The sequence below is a fragment of the Hypomesus nipponensis genome, chromosome 3, assembly GCF_054491055.1.
Source record: "Hypomesus nipponensis isolate SF chromosome 3, ASM5449105v1, whole genome shotgun sequence".
In the NCBI taxonomy this organism is placed as follows: Eukaryota; Metazoa; Chordata; class Actinopteri; order Osmeriformes; family Osmeridae; genus Hypomesus; species Hypomesus nipponensis.
The window spans coordinates 4,540,613-4,566,694 of NC_140363.1; the positions used below are offsets into that span (position 1 = coordinate 4,540,613).

General features: G+C 49.3%; 1 protein-coding gene across 1 annotated transcript; it reads left to right on the forward strand.

The window, feature by feature from the left end:
• trim9 (tripartite motif containing 9) lies at window positions 1-25,151 on the forward strand. The gene is made up of 10 exons (XM_084684610.1): window positions 1-856; window positions 9,249-9,344; window positions 11,506-11,628; window positions 16,463-16,573; window positions 17,019-17,172; window positions 17,362-17,507; window positions 19,426-19,564; window positions 21,109-21,412; window positions 21,575-21,737; window positions 22,753-25,151. The coding sequence occupies exons 1-10, from the start codon at window positions 20-22 to the stop codon at window positions 22,828-22,830; spliced, it is 2,151 nt and encodes a 716-aa protein (XP_084540736.1). The 5' UTR covers window positions 1-19; the 3' UTR covers window positions 22,831-25,151.
• Window positions 25,152-26,082: the final 931 nt, after the last annotated feature.

Below are 26,082 nucleotides of genomic sequence, written 5' to 3' on the forward strand. Positions count from 1 at the left end.
TCTAAGAAGAGAATCAGCCATGGATGAAATGGATGAAGAATTGAAATGTCCTGTCTGCGGATCTTTTTTCCGGGAGCCGATCATACTGCCGTGTTCCCATAACATTTGCTTGGCTTGTGCTCGGAATATCTTAGTGCAGACCCCTGATGCCGAATCTCCTCAGAGCAGTCGTGCCTCCGGCTCCGGGGTCTCTGACTATGATTACCTTGACCTGGATAAAATGAGTCTGTATAGCGAAGCGGACAGTGGATACGGCTCGTATGGGGGGTTCGTTAGTGCTCCGACTACCCCCTGCCAGAAATCCCCAAACGGGGTGCGTGTTTTCCCCCCCGCGGTCCCACAACCCCCTCCGCAACACCACTTGCTCCAACACCCCGGATCCCTTCCTCCTATCCCCCGCAATTCCTGCATCACCTGCCCGCAGTGCCATCGTAGCCTAATTCTGGATGACCGGGGGCTCCGCGGTTTCCCCAAGAACCGGGTGCTGGAAGGGGTGGTCGATCGGTACCAGCAGAGTAAAGCAGCGGCGCTGAAGTGTCAACTGTGTGAGAAGAGTCCCAAAGAGGCTACCGTGATGTGTGAGCAGTGCGACGTGTTCTACTGCGATCCATGTCGCTTAAGGTGCCATCCCCCCCGCGGCCCTCTTGCCAAACACCGCCTGGTACCACCAGCGCAGGGCCGGATAAGCCGTCGGACGAGTCCCCGAAAGATATCCACTTGTACAGAACACGAACTCGAAAATCTAAGCATGTACTGTGTTCAGTGTAAGATGCCAGTTTGTTACCAGTGTTTGGAGGAAGGAAAGCACGGAACACATGAAGTGAAGGCTCTAGGAGCTATGTGGAAACTGCACAAGGTAAAGTGGGTTTTTAAAAAGTGCGCATTCGATGTATGCATCAGACTGACCTACTTATTGGAGGCTGTTTGTCCGTTAGTGGATATTAACTGATAAACTGTCAATTCTACTGTAAGTGAGACTTAACTGCATTACATTTGTCAAGGAGAAGATACGCAAAACGCCGGCGGGACCATGTCTCCAGTGCGTAATAAGTTGTCACAGTAACGTGCAGAGGCGCGCAGAAGTGTAGGATTTCTCGTTGATATTCAGTCCACGAAGAAAGCCAAGTGCACGCTGCCTGCACCCAGCTGTAGGTCTGAACTGAAGCCTAAACTCAGTCTGGACTGTACTATCAGGTAGCTATCATGTATAGCAGCCCAAACATGTCTAAGGATTCCCATCTGTGCTCTACTTAGTATTGGGCTCAGTAGCACTTGACATGAATGAGGCCGTCGTCTATTTAGGGAGTGTGTAAACCTATGTCATTCTCTATTCGGTTCTCAGCTGTTTTGAATGGCATCAAATGCACACAGCTGACCATGTGTTTACTGAATTTCCAATTTGTACAATCACACACACACATTATCTCTCTATCTCTCACTCACATACACAAACACGCACACATTATTTCTCTCTTACACACACACTCACACACACTCACGCAGGACAGATCACATGTAATGTAAATGTGATGCAGGACAGATCACATGTAATGTCGATGTGATGTTCAGTAGCAAGACAGAGAGGCAAGGCTAACTCCGAGGCCAATGCTATTTTGGAAGCACCAGGTTGTTGTGGGCAGCCAGCCCCCTCTCTTAAGAGGGCAGATCTGCTAGTGCTGTTAATCTATACCTTAGCTCCAGCAGTCCTCACCTCCACACTCCCGGCTCCCAGTGCATGCTGGGAGGACAACGGTCTGGAGAGCGCTCGATATAGCCGTTATCATCAACCCACTCACACACCCACGCACATTCTGTGGAGAGTTGTTCCACAGAAGAAGTGGATTCTAGCTCGCTCTGTTGGTCCCGATGGATACAGAGAACACTGTATGTATATATCTAACAAAGAAGATGCACAACTGTGGAGACAAAATGTGTTTTTTCTAAGCAAGAGAGTGGAGATCCGGTTTGCCCCCAAACTACCACTTCCATCCAAAATAGCCAGTACTCCATATACGTAGGCATCTGTGGTCAGAATAGGAGTTAGGTTTGTGTAAAACACAAAGATCATAATAAAGCTGTCATTCACAGTCACATGCACTTGCTGTCATCCAATCCTAACAGAGAGAGAAATAATTCTCCAAGGACCATAAATATTGTCATAGATTCCTTGCCTCTAGTTTCCATGGCACCTGTTCCTTTCAGTGTTATTCTTCGAGGCGCCATGGTGACCTGTCATCTGAAACTGTTGCATGGAGTCGTAACAGATGGCCATGCAGAGGGAGAGCTGGCAGCTGATTGGATGGACAGCATTTGAACCTTACGGGCATTCTGGGGGCATTCCTTCTCATGCCTCTCATGAAGATTGGAAGAGAAAGGCTTTTCCATAACACACATGCTCTTAGATACGTCGCCTCTCTCTCCTTTATCTCTCCATCTCTCTCTTTCTCTCTCCTTCTGTCTCTCTCCATCTCTTTCTGTCTATCTCTCTCTTTCTCTCACTGTCTCTCACACACACACACGCCACAAATCCATTTGAAGTTGATGACTTCCATCTATCTCTAACTGATCTTGACATGGCTGTCAAAGCTTCAGTCTCTTTGCTTGTGATGGACAGGATGTAGATGGCCTATTTCTATTCAACTATACATCTCATATCTGTACCATTCAAATCTATATACATGTTTTATATCTGTTCTACACATATCAATAGAGTTCTTATTTCTGTTGTTATAGAGACAGGACCATTCCTGTTGTTGTTGTGAAAGAGAAAGGACAGATCCTGTTCCTGTTTTTCTAGAGTCAGAGAGTGCAGAGTCATACCTGATGCCATAGCAACCCCATCTCTCAGATGTACCAAGGTACCAAGATCAGATCTCCAGGGGAATACATCCCAGCTGCTTGTCAGCATTCCCTCCATTCCTGTGTGTGTGTGTGCGCGCGTGTGAATATATCTGCATTTGCATGTGTGTATTGGTGTGTGGGGGGCATTAGTGTGTGTAGATATGTGGTGATTCACATCATTGGTCCTCCCTCCACGTTCCATGTATGTCATTAGCTGTCTGGTGTCTGTGATTCCTCTGGCAGGCTCTCAGGCAGTGCCATCTTAACCGTGTGTCAACCACGCCACAAAATCAATTTCATGTCTCCAAAGTCAATTTCGGTCACGAGAGGCAAGTGGAAATGTGAGGGAGTCGGTGTGTGTCTATCAGAGGGGAACCCCAGTCCACACACCCGTGTCAGTCTCCCTGTCTGTGTTTTACGTGGCGTCTGGCTGAGATGGTTAAGACACTAAGTGGAGGAGATGCAGAGTTAGTTAAAGCTCTTAGCATGGCCCTGAGGATCAGCAGGGTCGCGGTTGCGCAGGTCGGCGAACAGAAACGGGGTCGGGGGGGGGGGGGGGGGTCTCATTTAGTTTGGCTTCAATTACAGACAAAGACAGATTAGCCACTTACTGTCTTCCCACAGTCAGAGGGAGGCCTGGGAGAGGTTTCTGGCTCCTAACCCAGTCGACCTTCTCCGTCTTATCCCTCTCTCCGGCTCCTGCAGGAAACAGCTTCCGAGCCCTGTCATTTGGAGAATTTGCCGGAGACTCTCCTCCCACTGGCTGCCTCATCTGTCACTCTTTCATGTTGCTGTGTGTTTCATCTGCCCCCCTTCACACCCACCCATCCCCGAGAAAGATCACTGATTCCAGACTCATCCAGACACCCTGGGCCCCTCGGAGAGACCGCCCCCCCCCCCCGACGCACACACACAAACACTCTCACACACACACACAGACAAGCCAAAGTGCCCCACATACAAAAGTATGTAATGAGGAGAGACGCAGAGATACAGGGAATGTGTGAGCCTCCCCCTCAGTGCTGCTGTGTGTCTGGCACGGCCTCTGAGGGGCTCGGAGCAGATCCTCTGTGGAAGGAGGTGAGGAGACAGATCCTCTGTGGAAGGAGGTGAGGGGACAGGTCCTCTGTGGAAGGAGGTGAGGGGACAGGTCCTCTGTGGAAGGAGCTGAGGGGACAGATCCTCTGTGAAAGAAGGTGAGGGGACAGGTCCTCTGTGGAAGGAGGTGAGGGGACAGGTCCTCTGTGGAAGGAGGTCAGGGGACATGCTGCTGCCGGCGTTCTGTCTGCCCAGTATGTAGGGAAGCCTTGCGTCCTCCCCTGCCTTGTACCACAGCCTCATCCCCAGCCTTACATCCTCCCCTGCCTCCGCAGCCTCATCCCCCCTCCTCCACAGTGGGTGATGGGATTGACTGTCAGTCAGGGTTCAAAGGAGGGATCCTTTGAACCCTCCTGCTCTCCTGCAGTGTGGATGTGCTGAAGAACTGAAATATGAGCAGTAGGATTCACACAGGATACCCCTTTTTGGGGTTGCATTGGGGTTGTGGTGGTCATTTTCATTTCCTTTTGTTTGACGTTCTTGAGCCCTACATAGAGACCTACTTAGAGACCTACTTACAAATCTACATAGAGACCTGCTTGGGGACCCGCATAGAGAGCTACGTAGAAACCTTTTCACAGACCTTCATAGAGACCTGCATACTTGTTGAGACCTGCAGACCGTTGAGACCTACATTATTCATAGTGTCACAGTCAGTACACATAAATAGTACTGTCCTTCAGGCTAGGAAACTAGTTATCATATTGGTAAAGACAGGAAGCTGTTTAATTGCTATGGATCGTTAGTGGGCTGCTCCAGTGATGAGGACGAAGAGAAGAAGAGAATGTAGTTATTCAGAGAGGGGTAAGATGTCTCACACCGTGTCAAGAGATTAACAAACGGTGTGAGAGACAAAGAGAGAGAGAGAGAGAGAGAGAGAGAGAGAGAGAGAGAGAGAGAGAGAGAGAGAGAGAGAGAGAGAGAGAGAGAGAGAGAGAGAGAGGGAGAGAGAGAGAAAGAGAGAGAGAGAGAGAGAGAGAGAGAGAGAGAGAGAGAGAGAGAGAGAGAGAGAGAAACAGGTGCAACTGTGTGCAGTTGTAGAGTAACACAGCAAACGTTCTATCATCATCAGAGCATCACAATCCCGACCTCTGCTCTTGAACAAAGTCCGCTACCACAACGTTGGCTAATACTGTCAGAGCAGCTGAATGCTCCAGCTTGCTGAGGGCCAGGGAGAGGTGGAGTGTGCAGAATGTAACCGACCTCGAGCCTGTTGTCAGTCCTGTGGGCCCAGAGACTTCACGGTGTTCAGAACTGAGTTGGAATGCTCTCCTGGTGGGACCCTGCTGCAAAACTGGGACGCCATATCCAGAATAATGTTGTGGCGTGATGTTACAAGGGGCTGCCATCACGAGCCTTGTCTTAACATGGTCACCATTGCCACCATCTTCATAGTTTTTGGCATCATCATCCTCCTCATTTTTCGTCATTACCGCCTGTGTGAGTGGGGAGTGTGTGAGTGTGTGCATGTGTGTGTGTTGGCACGTGTGTAGCGTTCGTGATCTTGGTCTGCTGGGGGTCTTAAAGGATCTCTTATGTGATTACAGTCAGCTTAGGGAACTTTCTCCCAGTCAGTTCTGGGAATCTTCTTGAATGGGCTCCAAGCTACAGCATGTCTCCATGACTTCCGTCCTCATAGCAACCACATGTGTGCTCTGTCTATCTGTGTCTGTCTCTTGGCCTCTCTTCAGTCCTTTCTTTCCCTTTGTCTCTTTCTGTCGTTCTCTCCCTCTCTCTGCCTGTGCACATCAGGTCAACAGACCATGTGCTGTGCCCTGTCATGGCCGCCCGAGCCAGTGTTCAGCAGAATAGCAGAGCTCTGTCCCAGTTCCCGCTCCTCTGCCCCAGGTGCCTGTCCATCACCTGGCTCCCTCAACATGTTGCTCTCTGGTGTGAGCCCTCTCCATGAGTGTTTGGCTTTCTGTGCGTATCGTTAATGATTCCAACGTGCATTATTGATTTATACCGGATGAAAACAGATAAATCATGCATTAGTCACATGGGGATTGTATGTTGGAGAGGGTTCCAAAGGGCCTTGTTGAACTTCAGGTATCAAAGCGGGCTGAATCTTGGATGATCTGGTGCATTTCATCATGTCAGCTTTCTCAATTAGTTAACAAGAAAAGGCTTCCCTGAACAGCAAAAGGACTGTTGAAGTATGAATATTTCAAACAGTTTTGTCTCTGGGTAGCGGAGTGTGCAAACAGCCCGCAGCCATCACAGTGATGTGGTATGCTCCTCCTTGGGAACACACTCAAGTGTTTAAAAACACCTTAAATTTCTATAACTAGTCCACACACCAAAGTTAATTAGTTTTGAATGTTAGAATGTTCTGGTTAAGCACCAAGAGTCTCTTCACTTGCTGGAAGCGCAGTAGAGAGTAGAGAAAGGATTAAAAAAGAAAAGTTTGTTTCTGAGGGTGTATTTTCTTCCCTCTCAAAGGTAGTTTTTGGAAAATAGGTCATGAGAGTGTGAAGGCTATCTTTGCCCTGGAACTGTTGTACTCCAGCGTGCTGACTAAAACCCAGGCATTAGAGACACCGTCATGCTTAATGAGTTCACAGAGCAGACAAAATTTGACTAATCCTCACGGGGCTTTTGGGTGACGTTCCACCTATTTCTCCCTCTCCCTACCGTCCTTGCGCTGTATAACAGCCTACACTTCCTGTTTGGAGTTTTTAAGCCGAAGGGATCTGTGACAGCTCTTGACAGTGTCACTGCTCTGTGACAGATCGGCTTGTTCTCTCCTCTGCAGCCAGCACATGAAACATGCAGGATGACCCTCTGGTCCCGGACTGAATTATTCATGGGGAGCGCATGTTTTCACTCATCTTAATTACAAGGTGCGCCCCCCCCCCCCCACCACTCCCCAAACCCAAACAGCAGGGACATCCTCCGGCCCCCACTGTAGAACCCTGATTGGGTTCCGTTCCAAACATTCCAAAACCCCCATCAGCGCCCTAATGTTCTGTGGTCTTCAAAATGTCTAACATTTTCCTGGCGGAGATTTCTCTTATCCTGAGGGCCAGCGTACTGTAACTCATGTTGTATTCATGCCAGGACAGACGGAGCAGGGATCCCAGGAAAGCATAGATCTCAGAAGACAGTGGCGAGCCCATTACTCACGCTCACGCATTCCCCTAAATGAAATAAAAATGCAAATTTTCAAGGTTTGTGAGATGAAACCTTGTGTACAATAAACCACGACTAATTCCCTTGATAAATCACTTTCTGAAGAGGCTTAAAGTTCTCCAGTGAAGCCCTATCATAAGTCATAGTTGATCTCTTGGTGTGAAGTGGAAGCTTACCTTGCCACCTCCTTCCTCCTCCCCCTCCCCAGCACCTCCTTCCTCCTCCCAGCATCTACTCCCTCTCCCCATTATCTCTTCCCTCTCCCCATTATCTCCTCCATCTCTCTCCACCCCAGCACCTCCTTCCCCATCTCCCTAACACTTTCTTCCTCAAACCCCTCCCCATCCCCTCCTACCCCTCCCCAGCAACTCCTACATCACCCCAGCACCACTCCACCCATGTGGATAGACTGAGGGCTGTGTGGACCTTATGTTCATGGTGGCTCTGCCTCTCTCTCCCCAAGCTATCAGTACTCATCAGCGGTGAAAACCAACCATGGGGCTTTAGCTTGCATGGCACGTTTTGACCAGGAGTCTGTCGGCAGTCTCTCTGACAGACACTGCGGAAAAATGCCTCCAGACAATCAAACACGTTCAATTTCAGCACTTTGTCAGAGAGGCTCTGCCCTATCGATGAACACAGAGACTGTTAACAATGCAAGAGCATCCTGAACGACCCACCAGGGTTCAGAGAAGGAGAGAGGGAGGGACATAGCGGGGGTGAGAGGAGAGAGCGATAGAGAGAGAGAAAGAGAGAGAGAGAGAGAGAGAGACAGCAGGGGAGAGAGGAGAGAGAGACAGAAAAGGGTGAGAGGGAAATGGAGATAGGGGGAAATGAGGACGGCGTGGGGAAGATGAAACATGTATGAAAGAGAGAGGGATGAAAGGAAAGGTGGGCTGATGGATGATGTGTCTGTGAGGAAGCAGCGATAAGGAGCAGAGAGAATGTGTTGAGGGGGATAGTGAGATTGACAGGATCTCTAAACCAGCTTGGCTGCTTGGTGATCCGCTTGAAAGGGACTTGATTGATTTGCAGAACTGGGACAATGAGACTCTCTCTGAAATGCCTTCGCCAGATTTAAGCCCCCGAAAAGGATTTTCATTGACCATTCTCTGTGCAGGCTTCATGTTATGGAATGTCTTCATCATTACCTGTTCTATAATTGGGGATGCAGAGTATTGGAATGCGAGTCCCAAGTTTCCATACAGGAAGTTGTACAGACTTGAAGTATAAGTTTACTCTTTGCTCAGCTGTCGTTGAGAACAAACCCATAGTGCAATGGGGTCACTCTCAGCAGCTGTTGTCAGGGTTTCCCAAATCCTGGGGTTAAAGGTCATAGCCTGGCCCCTGTAGACAGCCTGACAGGATCTTCTCAGAGTCTGGTTGACACAGAGCTGTGCGATACTCTGCCTTATTTTCTCAGGGTTCCTCTCCAGCTAGTCACTGGTTTGAGGCAGAAACAAGGTGTTTTTTTCTGGCTGGATGAAGTAGATCCCCCCTGTTTTCCGCCTAAGTTCTCCCAGAAGACCACAAGCTTCTCACTTGGCGATTTTCCCATCCACTCAACCGGACTGGGGCTCCCGGCGCTTTGTGAGGAGGTCACGGCTTCGGCCTTGACCTCGACGTTCACACAGCCCCGCTTCACACACTCCTCCTCCCCGCTGTCCAAACACGGCCGTGAGTGAGTCAGCACGACGACTGCTGCTGGTATTTCCTGTTATCTGCAGGAAGTGGAGCCTATTAGGACACTCTTCTCAGGTCACCCCTCTCCCATGTGGAATCAAGGGGATGGGACGCTTGTAAGAATAACAATAAAAATGCTGTGGGCTACAAAATCTTGTATCGTGACCTCCATGAAGATGATTATATTGCTTTGTGTGATGAGTGTGTGCTGACTATCATGGAAAGTAAGTACGTAGGCTTGTGCTAGACAAGAACCCTCTCTGTCTACCCTCAGGTGTTGCAGCAGCCCTGGGAAATGTTTTATTCAAACACAAAACAACACTAATTACTTATGGGAACCCACAATAGGGGTTCCCTGCCAAGCCAAGGACCCCGTGTCTCCTTTCCCCTTTACCCCTCGTTAACGATGCCGTTGTTGACCCACAAAGTCTCGGTGTCGTATCAGACTGTCTCTTTAACCAGGTCTCTAACCCTGGTTCTCCTCTTCTCTGCAGGGCCAGCTCTCCCAGGCTCTTAACATCCTGTCGGACCGGGCCACAGAGGCCAAGGAGTTCCTGGTGCAGCTGAGGAACATGGTGCAGCACATCCAGGTACAACTCCTCAACTCCTTCCCCCTCCATCCGCTCCATCATCACCCTCCTCCCTCTCTATCTGTCCCCTGCTCCATCATCCTCCTCCATCCACTCCTCCGTACTGTCCTTCCCTTCTCCCTCTCCATCACCCCCCTCCAGCCTCTCTACCCTTCTTCACGGTAATGTAGCAGTGGCTCTTAGCTATCTGGCTTGCCTTCCCATCCCAGTCATTCTCAACATAGCTTCACCCCTTCCCAAGGCTGAACAATACCCACCACTTGCACACTGCTGCTGAGGCAGACAGAGACAGACTTGTCTGTCCCCCCCCCCCTCCCCCCCCCACACACACACACACACACATTGCTGCAGAGAGAGACAGAAAGAGATACACATGTCAAGCACACACTGAGGCATCAGTCGTCATGTACATTGTCTCTCAAGCATCAGTTACGCTTGGAGAGAACATGTAAGGATTCCCAAAGCCACTGTTAGGATTTCAAAACCCAACATGGCTCCAGTACACTGTAGAGGCACGCAGTGACGGAGCTGTAGAGAAACCGCTCACAGACCGGGGCCAGGCCGTGTGGCGAAGTTTTCCTTCTGACAGCCTGTTCCATAGAGAGGAGTTAAGCCCATGCTCCGGTTACGAGGGGGGAGGGGGGAGGGGGATTAGATGTCCATGCTGATTGGTCTCTTCTCATCACACAGCCAGCCGATGCTCCCGGGCGACCGTTAGTGACGTCAGGGTGGGGAACATTGAAGGTGAGGTGTTCACCTGCTGGAGGAGGAGAGGAGGAGGAGGAGGAGGAGGAGGAGGAGGAGGAGGAGAGGAGCGGGAGGAGGACAGATAGGTGGGACAGTCAAATCCGAATTGCGTTCCACTTGTAGAGATTTATCAATCCGTGTCACAAAGAGCTTCACCCATCGATGCCACCAACTAAGACCCAAGCTAATGAATATTATAAATTGTGATTCATATGGGCCTTTTATGGACAGACACCCACAGATTAGCACCTATGTCCAACTTCAACCCTCAAAAGAAGACAAGGAAAAACTCCCCAAAACATCTCCAAACAGACAAATCTGCACCATCAGCATGTTTAGGGTTAAACATGGAGACATGGAGGATAAAGGCTCCCAGCACCGCCGGAGACCTGGCCGGCCCTGGTGTTGGTCTCCTCCCTCATGGCAACAGATGACTCAAAGCAAACCAGAAGTGGATTTTGAGGGACACTTGTGCCTATTTTGGAAGGTTAAATGGGTAAAATGGGTATTTTATTTCAGACAATGAATACCTAACAGCAAATATATCAACAAACACCATGCCTCTAATGTTCCTATCCCAGAGTTCAGTCACATTGTTCTCATTGGCTTCTCATGCGGTCACGCCCCGATCTTATTGGCTCATCATGCAGTCACGCCCTGATCTTATTGGCTCGTTGTGCTTAGCATGGCTGTCTGTATCAGCTCTGTCATGGCAGCTAGTCACCACTCATTAAACGAGTCATCAAGTCAACAAACATAGTTCAATATTTCTAAGCTTTGGATTTCAGTTGGAGTAACTCAAATGTGAACTTTACACAATCAAAATAGTGTCCGTTCATTCTTTACAGACTTTGATGAGTGGCTGGCTCATGTCTGTGTTGTTAATGACCTCCTCTCCAGAACCACACCCTGAATTCCTCATGTAGGATGCAGTCTTACAACAGACACTGCACATGCATGGATATCAGTATTCGCTTTCTGGCCTTTCAGTAATCCTCTTTCACCTGATGTTAGTGAGGATCCCTGAGGCACTGAACCACTCTGTCTGTATGTCTGTCTGTCTGTCTGTCTGTCTGTCTGTCTTTCTGCCTGTCTGTCTGCCTGTCTGCCTGTCTGCCTGTCTGCCTGTCTGCCTGTCTGCCTGTCTGACTGTCTGACTGTCTCTGTAGACATTGAGAGTTTATCCTTACCTGCATGTGCATTTGTTTCCAAATGATAGTTAGACACCAATCATCCCCCTGTGTGTGCACGAGTCTCTCTGTCCAGTGTATCTATCTGTCTGTCTCTGTCTCGAAATCAGCCTGCCTGTCTATATATCAGTCTAGCTGTCTGTCTGTCTGTCTCTCTGTCTGTCTGTCGGTGTATCAGTCTGTGTGTGTGCTGCGGTCCCAGCCCCTGTGTGTTTGTCTCTCAGGAGAACGGGGTGGAGTTTGAGGCGTGTCTGGTGGCGCAGTGTGACGCCCTCATCGACGCACTGAACCGCCGCAAGGCCCAGCTGCTGTCCCGGGTCAACAACGAGCACGAGCACAAGCTGAAGGTGAGTGGCCGGGAGAGAGTGGGCGGCGGCCACGTTGAAAAGACACAATCCTGAAACACGTGTGAAACAGTCATGAAACAGCTCCAAAGAGCTTCAGACTTCAGGGCCAACATATTGTTTTAAGCTCATGAATTCCGCAGTGTTTGGACCATGGATGTATCTTGTTTCAAACAATGGATCCTAGAAAACATTTTGGCAGGATGTTCCAAAAGAAGACCAGAACAATGTCTCGATCAAGGTGGTGTTGCTTACTGTACCGGAATTTAGCCACGGCTGTTTTCCAGTCTAGTGTAGGAGTGTCACCAGAGGACAGGCAGAGATGCAGTGTCCTGCTGCCCTCCTGTACGCCATCCAATTTCATACGTGAGTGCTCTTTGAAATGACGGCTCACACGTGTGGGTGGCGAGAGAAACATCATGTTCATGCGTTAGTGTGGACGTTCTGGACACTCACACGCACGCGCACACACGAGCCCACACGTACTCACACATGCTCACAACACACGCCCACCCACACTTATAGTATACTCTCACACACACTCACCCGCGCACTCACGCACTCGCTCACCCACGAGCTCACACACTCAAGCATGCATATTGTTTTACAAAATGAAGCAAGTGGGCGTATGTACTTCATCTTCAGTAGGCGATGGTTTTTTTGAGGCAGGAGCCAGCAACGCCATGAATCATGCCTGCAGACAGCGATGAGCAACGCAGAACAAAGATGTTCTACACACACACACACACACACACAGAAGACATTCCACAAACACAAACCCCGCCAGGCTTCTGTTTATGCCCTTGCAGAGTATGTTCTATACTTTTGAACAAGTCTGGGTCCTTTCAGGCCGAGGCTGTTGGGCTTCATCTAACCTGAAACGGCTCGGCTCCTCAGTGTGTCCACACAGACACGCACACACCACGACAGGGTGTCGTCCGCTTCATTAGCGCCTGACTGCTGTACAGTTCACACACTCACTAATCTGGATGGAGTGCAGATTTGTATGCAATCTATCATATTGATTACACGGTGGAGGGAAAGAACTCCGGGTATATTGGCTTCCAAATGCAGTTGTTGGATCGTAGCACAAGTACATATCTGTTAGGTAAACGTAATGTGCTTCTGCATCGTCCTACCCAGACATGGATTTCGAATGCAGTTGAATGGAGATGAATTGCTGGCTGCGTGTTGGTGTTGTTGTGTAACGTCTCACAACACGTTCGGAACAAGCCTCAGGATCGCTGGGCAGGGCTTTGCTTGGCTGGCATCGATCCTCTTTCTCAGCGAGCCTCCTCTCCTCTTCTCTGTTCCTCTTCTCTCTTTGGGTCTCCTTCATCTCCCCCCTTCTCTCCTCTCCTCTCCTCCTCACCTCTGTTTCTCTCCCCTGTTCCTCTCCTCCGGTCCCCCATACAGGACCACTGATGCCAGAGGCTTGTCTCCATGGTGACCAGGCGGGAACGTGTCAAGCTTGTTCTCGGGCGCTGTGCGGAGGCGCGAGCCGTCAGGAAAATGAGTCAGGTTTCTTTTCCCCCTCGTTGAGACAGAGACGACAGCCTGTTTAGTTTAGAAGACAGAAGAAGAGGCGGCCCGCAGCTTGTCAAGCCGAGAAATTATGAAAGCCTTCGAACGGGTGCGCCCCCCCCCCCCCGCCCCCACAGTCCAGCCTCCCTTTATTGAATCACTCACACACATTGCCATGCTAAGATTGCTTGGCCGCCATCCAGTCAGACCCTGTAGACGCAGTGGAGCAGCTGTCCTGGTGCAGACCTTGTGCTCCGCAGCACCTGGCAGAGGGCACACATACTCCTCGTACGGAGCAGCGATTGGAGGAACAAACCCGTGGCCGCGCCTCCTGCGGTCCGCTGTGCTTGTGCCGGCCACCCAACACCCTGCCAGGATCGAGCTCCGTCATTGCCCCTCACTCTCCTCCCCCGACTCCCCCCCCCCCCCGACCCCCCGATACTTCCTCTCATCCCTCCCCTGCCCCGCCTCACACCACGGAAGGTGATCTGTAACGGTGCAGGAGGACTACAATCGACCTCACGTCTTCAGGGGAACAGCAGGTGTGCTGGGGAGACGGCTCGTTCTTGCGGCGCGAGCGTCAGGCATCGTTCTCGTCAGCCGCCAGGGGATGTTTATCAGAAGCAACGAGCGTTTTCCACCAATCCCTGTTGAGCAGAAAGGCCAGCGTGTGCGGCAACCTCTTTCCCTGTCTGTTTGGCCTCCTTGGGATGCCAGGGGTCTGCCTTCTGAAAAGGATCAAACCGGCATGTTTACATTTCCGTCAGTATAGTCTGTGTCAGACGGGTGTTTCAGAGGGACTCTCGTGTTGTCTTGGTAACAACAGTCACTGTATCATAGCGTCCAGGCCATAAACTCTCTTACCAGCCTCTCTTACCAGCCTCTCTTTCCAGCCTCATCGGACTTTCATATTCAGCATCTCCAAGGCATTATAGAGAGGTATAGGTGTAAAGAGTGATAGGGAGGGAGAGAAAGAGATGTAAACAGAAAGAGACAGAGACAGAAAGGTAGGAAGAAAGAGAGAAATAGAGAGAGACTCGTACCTGGACTGGAGCCAGTGCTGCCGTTAAGTTGTTTCAGAGACTGCAGCTCTACCCTCCTGAGCCCTGAGTGTCGCAGTGGACTAATAACTGCAACCAAGAGTGGGAGATGGGGGGGGGGGGATGGCAAAGCAATTACAGAGATACTGAATACACAACACCCTGCAGAACCATGAACGCATAGGCCTGGTCTGATACCGGTTCATGCTGCTCACACAATGAAACCCTTGCAGGTTGTTTTGACTGCTAAACACAGACCATTCCAGACTGTCAACAAGCAGTGCTGCTGTTAGAACTCTGCGCTTCTTATCCTTGATCTTGTGCTGTACTTTCTACATGGAATTGGTATGTGTCCCGTTGGTTTGAAGGGTCTTCTTTAACACGTATGAGAGATGCGAGAGTCCGAGTTTCCACCCCAGCCATCGATCTACATTGTTCTACCATTGTTTTTCTGTAGTTCTACATTGTTCTGCTATTGTTCCAGCCATTAAACTCTCTTCTCTGGACTAGGTTAGGGTTCCCAGTGGGCCAGGGTGGCTTGTCACCCAGCCTCACCCAGAATGTTTTCTAGATGACCAGTTCCTTTCCTTATCCTGCTTCCCTCTCCTGTCTCCTCCGTCATCTCCTTTTCTACACCCTCTCCTCTCTTTCCTCCCTCTTCCTCTCCTCCCTCTCCTCCCCCTGTCCCTCCTCCGTCTTCCCTCTTTTCCCTCCTCCTCTGCAGAGACTATGGCCCACTTAAATTGTTCAGTCCCCTTCCTTTACCCTCCACCAGCTCCCCATCTGCCTTTCTCCTTCTGTCTCCATCAATCTCTCTTTCTATTTATGTCTCTCTCTCTTCCTTTTTTCTCTTGTTCTGTTTCTCTGTCTCTCTCTCTGTCTCTCTCTCTCTCAGTTATCATATCTTGTTCAAACTGAATTTCCTCTTTAGTGGTCAACTCAGATGAATGACTGTGCCCCACACTCATCTACAGATCATCTGGAGGGGGTTGGAGGGTGGCACTCTCATATCTCTGTCTCCAGCTGAGGGGAGATGTCTGCCTAAAGGATTGGGATGCAGAGGGCTCAAACTGCCCGGTCAGCAGATCACTGAGTAGATCCTGGGGAAGGAGAGGAGGAGGAGGCAAAGAGGAGGAGGAGAAAAAGGAAAAAGAGGAGGAGGGTGTGGGGGGAGATCGTAGAGGGTTTAGCCGTTTGGTTCAGACAGACAGCGCCTGAGTGGAGATCCCCATGGATCTGGATGGGAGCCAGCCCACTGCAGGGGTGCTGACAGGCCGGGCCAGAACCACACAGACTCAGTCCCTATCAACACTGCCCTGGGGGAGCTGGGTCACCACCACCACCCTCACCCTGGTTCTCATTACAGCGTGTTTTTATGGATTTGTCCACATAGAGTGGGCCTGCTCCAGTGTTTGTACCAATAGGCTACTGGGCAGGAGTCCTAACACGTTGGTGCTCTGACTGGACTTGCATATCCTTACTGACTCAAAAGTTGACAAACTTGGAACGTTTATGGAGTCAAAAGCAACAATACGCAGGGCTTGAATTGAAACACACCATGGAGTCTGTAAAAACTGTAGTGAGAATGTGACGTCACTCTGCATACATAATGAACCACAATCAAACCTTGTCTATATGTAGGGTGGGATCACAACTCTCTACCAGCAACCCATCTGCCTTCTGTCTCTCTCTGTCTCTTTCAGTCTCTCTCTTTTATCTTCTCTCTCCCTCTTTCACTCTGCATGTCTCTCTCTTTCCTTTTTTTCCTCTTTCTGTCTTTCTATCTTTCTCCCTCTGTCCCCACAGTCTGTAAAAGCAGCAGTGAGATTGTGGCGTCCCCCTGGTTACATAATGAACCAGTAGGATTCAGCCTGGTCCCTGACAGCATGTGCTGTGATAACGTGTGGGTGTGTATGCCCCAGCATTGCTGTGACGGCCAGCCTAACCTAATTATCCCTTCTGTTCCCGCCCAATTCATCTCGAAGAACTGTTTAGGGTTCTGCTGTTTTCCTTCTTCTCCCCAGCCCAGAAACCGTTTTGATGGAAGCAGGGAAGTCGCTGTTACCTAGCAACCCCTAGTCCAGAAATGTTATTTAGATGTGTTGATGAGAGAGGAGTCGGACATCAGTTGAATGGGGACGAGTCAGCCATAGTGGCGGAATTGGGCTTAGATCTCTTCTAATTCTCTCCTCTCTTCTAACATCCCTATCCCTCCTCCTCTCTTCTAACATCTCTCCCCTTCCTTCTCTGCTATAACTCCCCCCCCCCTCCAGGTGGTGAGGGACCAGATCTCCCACTGCACGGTGAAGCTCCGCCAGACCACGGGCCTGATGGAGTACTGTCTGGAGGTCATCAAGGAGAACGACCCCAGCGGCTTCCTGCAGGTCAGGGAACACCCGCACCTGCCCAGCGAGGGTCGTCCTCACGTCCTCCTCACCCACCCCAGATATCCTCCTCCGCACACACGTGACTGTGTGTGTGTGTGTGTGTGTGAGTGTGTGTGTGTGTGTGTGACTGTGCACTTTTGTGAATGATGTTGGGTCTGTGTGTTTGTGCATGATTGTGTGTGTGTGTGTATGTGGAGACATAGCTGATCATATCTGATGGTGCTGGGACACAGGCCTGTGGCTAGATCAGCGAAGCTAACAGGATTTCATGCTTGTTTAAGCTTTCAAGCTCAGCCAGGAATGTAGAATGTAGAAGCTGCCTTTTCTCTCTGTCAGACAGAGATGTGAATGAGATAAGATTGTCATCTGACTCCAGTACCTTCTCCTCATTCCCTCTCTCTCCCCCACTCATCTCTCCTCCTCCTCAAACCCCCCCCCCCAGATCTCGGACGCTCTGATTCGCAGGGTGCACATGACGGAGGGCCAGTGGGGCAAGGGCACGCTGACCCCCAGGATGACCAGTGACTTTGACCTCACCCTGGACAGCAGCCCCCTTCTTCAGACCATCCACCAGCTGGACTTTGTCCAGATGAAAGGTAGAGGGTGTGTGTGTGTGAGGGGGTGGGGGGGATGGGGTAGAAAGTCGGTTTGTGTGTGTATGTGTATGTATTTGTGTATGTGTATTAATGTGTGTGTCAGTGTATTTGTATGTGTGTGTATTAGTGTGTGTATTAGTGTGTGTATTAGTGAGTGTGTGTGTTGATCTGTCCCGTCTTCTTCCTCAGTCCCAGCTGCCCCTATGCTCCAGCTGGAGGAATGCTGCACTCAGAACAACAGCGCCACGTTGTCATGGAAACAGCCACCTCTCTCCACCATCGCCGTGGACGGATACATCCTCGAGCTGGACGACGGCAATGGAGGCCAGTTCAGGGTAGGAGTCCTCCCCAAACACACACTTCCTGTCCCCTGCCACGGAGACCACGCTGGGAACCAGTCACCTCCAGAGCCCGAGCAGCGTTCATGTTATAGGCTGCATTTGCATGTCAAAGCAACGACGTAAAACCCAGACAGGGTTCCATGCAGCAGCCTTCACCTGGTCCACAACAGTGACCTTCTTTGTTGGAGCTGTGCACACAAAGATGCCTTCATTGGGTGCTGGGGGGGGGGCAGGGGGGCAGTGTGTCTTTGGGGGTGGGGGGGAGGGGACCAGTGCAGCTAGGAGAACGTGAAAGCCAAGCATTGTTGTTTAGCCCCCTGATCCAGGGTGATGGGGGACAGTGTGGTGTGGTGTTATGTAGATATAGCACTGCGATGCAGAGCTCTGATTGATCGCGGTGGGGTCATGTGACAGGCGGGGTATTGAATGGTGTTGGTGTCAGGAGGAGAGGGCCCTGGGATGCAGCTGACAGCTGTGGAGTGCCCACAGGAAGTCAGCTCCCAACATCCAACTACAAAACACGGTCCCACAGAAAGTCAGCTCCGAACATCAAACTACAAACATGGTCCCACAGGAAGTCCATTCTCAACATCAAACTACAAACATGGTCCCACAGGAAGTCCATTCTCAACATCAAACTACAAACATGGTCCCACAGGAAGTCCATTCTCAACATCAAAGCTGCAGTCATCTAGCCTCAAAGCCTCGCTGGAAGAGAATAAGGTAGCTGTAACTGATACCATGGAGGCTCCCAGCTCTCCATTCACAGGCTCCACACTTGGCTGGGGTATCTGGAGTGGGGGGGGGGGGGGGGGCAGACAATGACCTTGTTTGGAGCCAGCTTGACCCTGACTTTGGTTACGCTACGATAAGCTACCTGGCTCCTTCTTTGCCATGCCTCTCAGTGTCCCGGTGGGTGAGACCCTATCAGTTTCACCCCTCCATCTTAATTACCCCCCACTTCGCACGGAGGGGGTAGTTCACTCACAGCGCCACACGCCCAGAACGGCTCGCTGGGTGCTAATTGGTGAGGAGCATGTGCCAAATGCTTGTAGTCGTGTCGCTGCGGCACGGCTTCCAGCTTCTTTGGCCGTCTGTGGTTTGCCGGCCCTGACAGGTGCGGAACAGATCCCTGTCAGCACACATGGAGGAGAGCTCCTTCAAACTTCTCTTCCTGAGCTAGAGGGATGTGGAGGTACACACACACACACACAAGAACACACAGTAGCTTGGAGCAAATCTAAATCGTGTTTGTGTAGCTCTGTCTACGAGGGCCTCACAGTTGGTCATGTCACTGTGGGTACAGCTCAGTGGTAGAGCATTTGGCTGCAGATCAAAAGATCCCGGTTTCATATCCCCTCGTGTACGCTGGTTTGGATCCAAGCGTCTGCTAAATGAGCACCTTGCCTCACATTAACACCCGAGGTCCGAGAGGAGTCCCACCTCAGAGAGTGGCGGATCCATCTCCAGTGATATTAGCATTCATTGTGATAGAATTTCTTCCAGGACTCAGATGATGAACAAACATCTCCAGACTAATATGATGAACGCAGGAAGTGGGAGGAGGGGGGGCTTCCTGTGCTCTGGGACTAACACAGGATTGCCAGTGCTTCAGCTAGCTCTACTCTGAACTCAGACCAAGGGTCTATGTATAGTTTTTTTGTGGGCTGTTTGTATAGAGCGTTCTAGCGTACTAACTCTTATATCCCTGCTGTAACCCAGCGGGATCTTCTCTCGGAATAGATCAAACAGTTTGTTTTTTTGTTTGGCGCTAAAGAACATCCTTTCAGAACTCTTTCATCTGTGCATTTGGCGAGGGGGGGTTCTGCTGCGATCTCCGCGACGACGCCTGTTCCGAGGTGAGCTTGCGCTGTGCTGACAGCGCTTCCTGTGGTGTCATGTGTCTTGACAGGAAGTGTACGTGGGGACGGAGACCATGTGTACTGTGGACGGGCTGCACTTCAACAGCACCTACAAGTCCAGGGTGAAGGCCTACAACGACAGCGGCGTGGGCCAGTACAGCAAAACCCTGGTCATGCAGACCTCAGAGAGTGAGTGCTCCTCTTGTGACTCGGTGTCCACATCACCCAGAGAGCAGCCCACGTACGCCACATACTGCATACAGCCCACCTGCCTGTCTGTTTTCACCTCTAGATAGCTCACAGGGAACGTGGGAAAACATCAAGTTGTGTGTGTGTGTTTCTCCACGTTCCCTGTGAAAGACGTACCCTCCAAAAAGTGAAGGACTGTATTTTGATCATGTAAAAAATGTGACTGATTTCAATAAGTGCGACAAACCAAATTCTTCCAAATGTACTAAACACAATTGGAAGAATTTGGTTGGAACGGAACATCGGGGAGGAATCATTGTTGGACTTCGTTAGATCGTTCACATAGAAGTTTGTCATAGGATGAAAATATGAGCAAACAAGGCCTCACTTTTTGGACTGTGCTGTTGTTCAAAATGCCACTCTGCTTGGATAGGGAAGCTTGTGTCATTCAGTAGACCTGTCAGCCCCTCAGTATTCTGCCATAACAGAACAACTGCTATTAGATGCAGCACTGTATCTTTAAGGAGAAGTTGACCTTTTAAACAGGTTTTTAGGAAGTTTGGACTTGAAAGCTGAGGAGTGGCTGTCCAGGAAAATGCTCTAATCTTCCCCGTTGTGTTTTGGCCAGCTTCCCTGATCAAAAGTGCTTCTCTTTCACCCCCACCTCTCCCCTTCACAACCTTCCCCCATTTGCTTCCCACCTCCCCCTCCTCCCCCTTCTCTTACTCCGTCCCTCTCTTACTCCCTCCCTCTCTTCTCTCTCTCTTTTGCTGCATCCATCTCTCCCTGTATTTCACATTTCAGCTGGACTTCCTCCATGTGATATTCCGACTCTAGCTACAGGTATGGAGGGGCCACTCCAACCCTGTGACTGCTGAACGTCTCCTCTCCTATAGCTCAGTCTCAGTCGCAGCTGACGACTTCAGAGATGTCACCTCCATAAGATGGACCAAGGAGCGGGCAGTGAGCTAGAATAGTTTGATTTGTGGCTACAGACAAGTCTACGAAAGTTCAATTTGAAGCCAAAAATCGGGACAGCCAGAAATCATTTTAATATGACTTCATACTTCATGTGAATTCAATTATACCAACTATCTATATACCCAGGTAGCAACTGCTCTCTCCTTCATCCTCATGCACTCTCTGCTTGCATGTAGTGACTCAACATGTTGTTGTTACATAATAAATACGTACTGTTCCAGAACTCTGTGTGTAGTCCAGGAGCCCATCTCACCCCTCACTTCAGAGTGTTGATCCACCTCACCTGACCCATCTTGTGAAATCTTTCAGAAATGTAGTATATTCATCATGTAAACAAATGTGTTTGCCAGTGCACATGTGCTTGATACGATTACGAGTTTCTCTACATGCACACGGATTCATTCGTAACACTGTAGATCATCTTGGATCATTCTCAATGGCGTTGACACTTTCGTAGTTTCTCTTCACCCACGCCCATGTTCACACCATGTTTTTGTTCACACCTTTGACCTGTGGCTCAGAAGAGGAAGCTAACCCGGGCTCCTGTGTTTCCCGTACTGTAGTCGCCTGGTTCACCTTTGACCCCGCCTCCGCCCACCCCGACATCATCTTCTCCAACGACAACCTGACGATAACGTGCAACAGCTACGACGACAGGGTTGTCATGGGCAACTGCAGCTTCTCCCGGGGCGTCCACTACTGGGAGATGACGGTGGATCGCTACGACAACCACCCGGACCCTGCCTTCGGTGTTGCGCGCGGCGACGTCCTGAAGGATGTGATGCTGGGGAAGGATGACAAGGCCTGGGCCATGTATGTGGACAACAACCGCTCCTGGTTCATGCACAATAACTCCCACACCAACAGGTATGACGTTATCACATGAATGGATTCAGTAGGAGGCTGTGTGTTTGAAACTAAGTGTTGTGTTTTGTAGTTTGGGGAAATGTAGTATTCAATAGTATAGACTTTAATAGTAAAGTCTTAGAATGATGTTTCATGTGTACGTGTGTGTGTGTGTGTGTGTAGGACGGACGGGGGCATCGGTAAGGGCTCCACAGTGGGGGTGCTACTGGACTTCACCAGGGGCATCCTCATCTTCCTCATCAACGATGAGCAGCAGGGGCCTGTGGCCTTCGAGGCCCTGGAGGGACAGTACTTCCCCGCCATCAGCCTCAACCGCAACGTCCAGGTAACCCAGACTAGCCAGCTAGCCCCGACCAGCCAGCCCCGACCAGCCAGCCCCGACCAGCCAGCCCCGACCACTAGCCCCGACCAGCTAGCCCCGACCAGCTAGCCCCTACCAGCTATCCCCGACCACTAGCCCCGACCAGCCAGCCCCGACCAGCCAGCCCCGACCAGCCAGCCCCGACCAGCTAGCCCCGACCACTAGCCCCGACCAGCTAGCCCCTACCAGCTAGCCCCGACCACTAGCCCCGACCAGCCAGCCCGACCTAGATGCAACAGCTAAACCTAGCCCCAACCGAGTGTGCAATGTCCAGGCAACTTTCGTGTTCCAGGTGTTATCACTAATCAGGTTCCCTTCCTGCCATACCTGCCTGCTCCTGCTTTTGACCATGGATGACTTTACAAACATAACTAAGAACCTCACATATTCTTCTTTATCAAGCTATGCCACCGGAAATCTAGCCCTTGTGGCATGGGCTTATACTGAGGAGAGAGTTTAGCTAATTCAACACACTAGCCTCAACAGATTGTAGGAAGAACACCACTAGCCCTGTCCCTAACTGTCTGTCAGTGTCAAGGTTGTGGCCTCAAGTCCCTTGGGAACCCAGAGAGAAAGGTCTACAGAGGTTATCTACACTGCAGAGTTGATTCATATTCATGAAGTTATTGCTCCCTGTGGAGAGAGGACTCATTAGCATTCAGCTCCACAGTTAATGACAAGCTTGCTGATGCCTTGAAACTGCAGGAGGGGTTGTGGGGCCTTGCAGGATCATCAGAGAACATTGCCACCTGGTGGTCACAAAATACAATTGACACACGTATTTTTCTTTTTTTTACTTCGGGTTGGCGTTAGTGTAGCAAAGATGGTTGTCATGAAACGCAGTGAACACATAAGCTTGTATAAGGATTCAATTCACTTCCGAAATGGCCATGGAAATGAAGGTGTTCCGGTAACTGTTGGTTCATTTAAAAAAACGTAGTGAATGTGATCTTGGTCTTCTTCTTCTTCTGCCTGTCAGGTGACCCTGCACACTGGACTTCCCATCCCTGACTTCTACACCCCTGGAGAAGCAGATCCTACTGGCTCAGTGTGTTAGGCAGCAGGACAGCTCTCCCCTGTACAGTCTCACCCAGAAAACCACACGTTCATCTCCCCTCTCCTGCCCTGCTCTCTGCTCCCCGCGGCGCACGTCCTGCCCCAACAGACTCCGGCTCCACCATGCTTGTGTAACCACGTTTGGACTTCCAAACGAGTGGAACTCTGGTTGTGTTTGTCATCTCTACATTTCACATTATGCAGCTGGTTGGAAACAGTCAACCAATACAACCTTTGTGGTCATCAAGACTTCTTCTCTACTCGCTTTGCTGAGGATATTATGGGATGTCAGCCATGCTTCTGTATAGCTCAGTGGTAGAGCATTGGACTGCAGATGTAGAGTGCAAATCCGCCCCTGTTCATTATGTTGCATAAAAACGAACAACGACACATTACATTACATTCCTCTTTGGATACCATTGGAAAAAAAGAAAATGTGTAGGAAAAGTGTTGCCACCAGGGGGCAGTAATGTGTTTGTAGTTTGACTAAAAGGAGTCGTCTGAGGGCAGAAAGGGTTCCTGGGATGTCACGTCAACTGTTGCATTTCCCACATAAATACCCTTTAAAACACACACACATATACACGCACACGACGATAAACAATTGTTGTCACATAAACCTTAAGCGTAAGCCAAGTGACAGTGCACTGCTGCTTGAGCAGGGGGAGCACCGGGAACACAACATGGCTCTGTGTCGCTGCTAATGAGGAGTGGTGGACAGCTGCCATGACCCCTGACAGGAAGCCCTGGACGCTCAGCTGTGTTGCTCTGTATTTCCCTCAATGTCAACGAGATGCAGTCAGTGGCTTAGCTTGCGTGAATCTTATCTCGTTTGTATAACCACAGTTTACTTCAATACCCGGCTTGAAGCAAGCCTTTATTCAGCCTGTTCTCCTTCCCTCCTTCCCTTAGAGAATGCCTTTCTTCTGCTACAACTATTACACAGCTAATGCGGCTCAAACTGCTACTCATGAATGTGAACTGAAGGAGATACATGACAATGAAGATGGTTGGTGTCACACAGGCTATTTAAATAAGGTGCTACTGCAACTTGCTCAATAACAGCTCTCATACTATAGGTGACTGAGTCTTGGTAGTTTTGTATTACTGTCCATGTCCTCTAACGTAAGGAGAATTATGAAGAAATACAATTTATTGTTGACGTACCGATCATCTTTGTTGTGACTTTTACACGATAGCTCATTGTTGTTTTTCATACAAAGAATGGATCATGCCAACAGGGGAAGGAGGTGACCCCTTAACAATTGTTGTCAGTAATGCAAACACCCTCGAGATGTTTTTGGTGTGTGATCTGAAACTGTACGGTTGTAACTTTAAAGTGAAGGTTTCTGACCCATAGACATCCTCCAGAAGAACTCAGACCTATTGTATTGTCAAGGTGCTATCCTGTGGGTGTGCCTTTCATCTGCAACCTGGAAACATTACAGTCATCACACGATCAATACAAGATCTGTGATGCTGGACTTAAAGCCTATTGCAATATATATTTTCATAAAAGCAAAGTACACTGTGTGTTTGATGATAGAATTCCCTGGTTGTGAATTGGCGTATTGGCTTAAGCACAGTATTTTGAAAGAACACAACGATCAGGTTTTCACTCAGTGGGCATCGTCTTCGGGTGCCGCATCTCAGACATCCTAATTGGTTGTTTGTTTTTGCGTGGTTGTGTTTGTGTCCATTTTGCTGGCCGATCATGGTGAATGGAGACTCTGTGCCCAGAATACCACCAGACCCTTAGAGGTCGCTGGGCAAATACTGAGAGTTCATTCAGCCAGACCAAATGAAACCCATCACAGCCATTAAAGTTTAGTTTTACATAACTAATCCCAAAATGTGTTCTTGGGTAATTGTATAAAGGTCTATCATATTTGAAACCACTTAATACTTTTACATTTGATCTTCTTAAACTTTTAGGGTTATGGTTGCAGTATAGCAACCATGGTTATGGTCAAGTAACTGAATGGCATTCCTCACACATGGTTTTACAATAAAGTTTTATTCAAGGCAACGTGCAACCCTTACAAGGTATACTGTACAGTACATGTGTTTGGAGGGCTACTCAGCTGTGTTGTAACTCCAAAGTGAATATTTTTGCCCTGCTTTACAGATAGGTTAAATGTTCTAAATATAATTTATTATATTATCACATGTGTTTCACATATATTCATGTGGATTGAGCTTATAAGTATTGTTATAACTACCCTCATATACTTATGATTATTGTTATTATCCTTATTACGAAAATAGTTGTTATTGTTCTCATTCAACTTGACTTATTGAGCTCTTTGTGTTTTCTGTATTTGTGAATATTCAATAAATTCTAGATGTTCAAAATGTTTCAATATGTTTTTCCTGAAGGTCTGTAAGTGGATAAAAATAGAACAAACATTCCGCAGACACCAATGTACTAAAGCCAGCATCAGTATTAGTAAATAAGCGTTAATAGCACTTATTTATCTATTGTTGTTCATTGGTCATGACTCATGACCCAAAACAGTTGCTCCGTCATCACTGCATTATCTCCATTGGCTAAATGCCTGTTTTGACCTTTGAACCCAACACCAGTTACCTTGAATGCAACAGGGTTATCCTACTACCAAATATTGTATATGCCAAAAGTGGCAGGATGACATTCCACAACCAGCTGCTTTTCTATCTATTGACCGAGGAGGCGCCTTATGCTGAAATAGTAACGTGTAACATGCAGTGTAACGTGCCCGTGAGCAACTGCGCCACATATGCTTAGGCAGTAAAAAGGTTGACACCAAATCATCGATCATAAAGCAATTGCTTTATGATTGATGCTTGATCATGATTGACTCATTACGTTGCCACCCTTCATAGCGAAGCACCACTATAATTAAACCCATTTAAATGCCGTGGCCTGACATGGACCCAGTAGGCTAGTCTTTGTGCTTTCAAATGTAAAGTACATTTAATAATCCTTCAAAATAGGTTACTCCTACTAATCACACAATCAACATGCTTTAATGAACCCACTTCTTACTTGAGTTAATTGTGTTCTGGGCAAGCGTTTCTAAGTATAGATCTATGAAAGAAAAAAATGGCCCCAAGCCAAATTTAGTTGACCTGATGCGACCTGCCTGTCTAGGGCATTCGACCCCCGAATATTTTAAACATGGCAGTGGCCGTAGGCTGCTATCCGTCGGCGATAGACCACGATAGTCCCGCCCTTTCCTCAAATAATTGATGATAGCTAAAATGTTTGGGC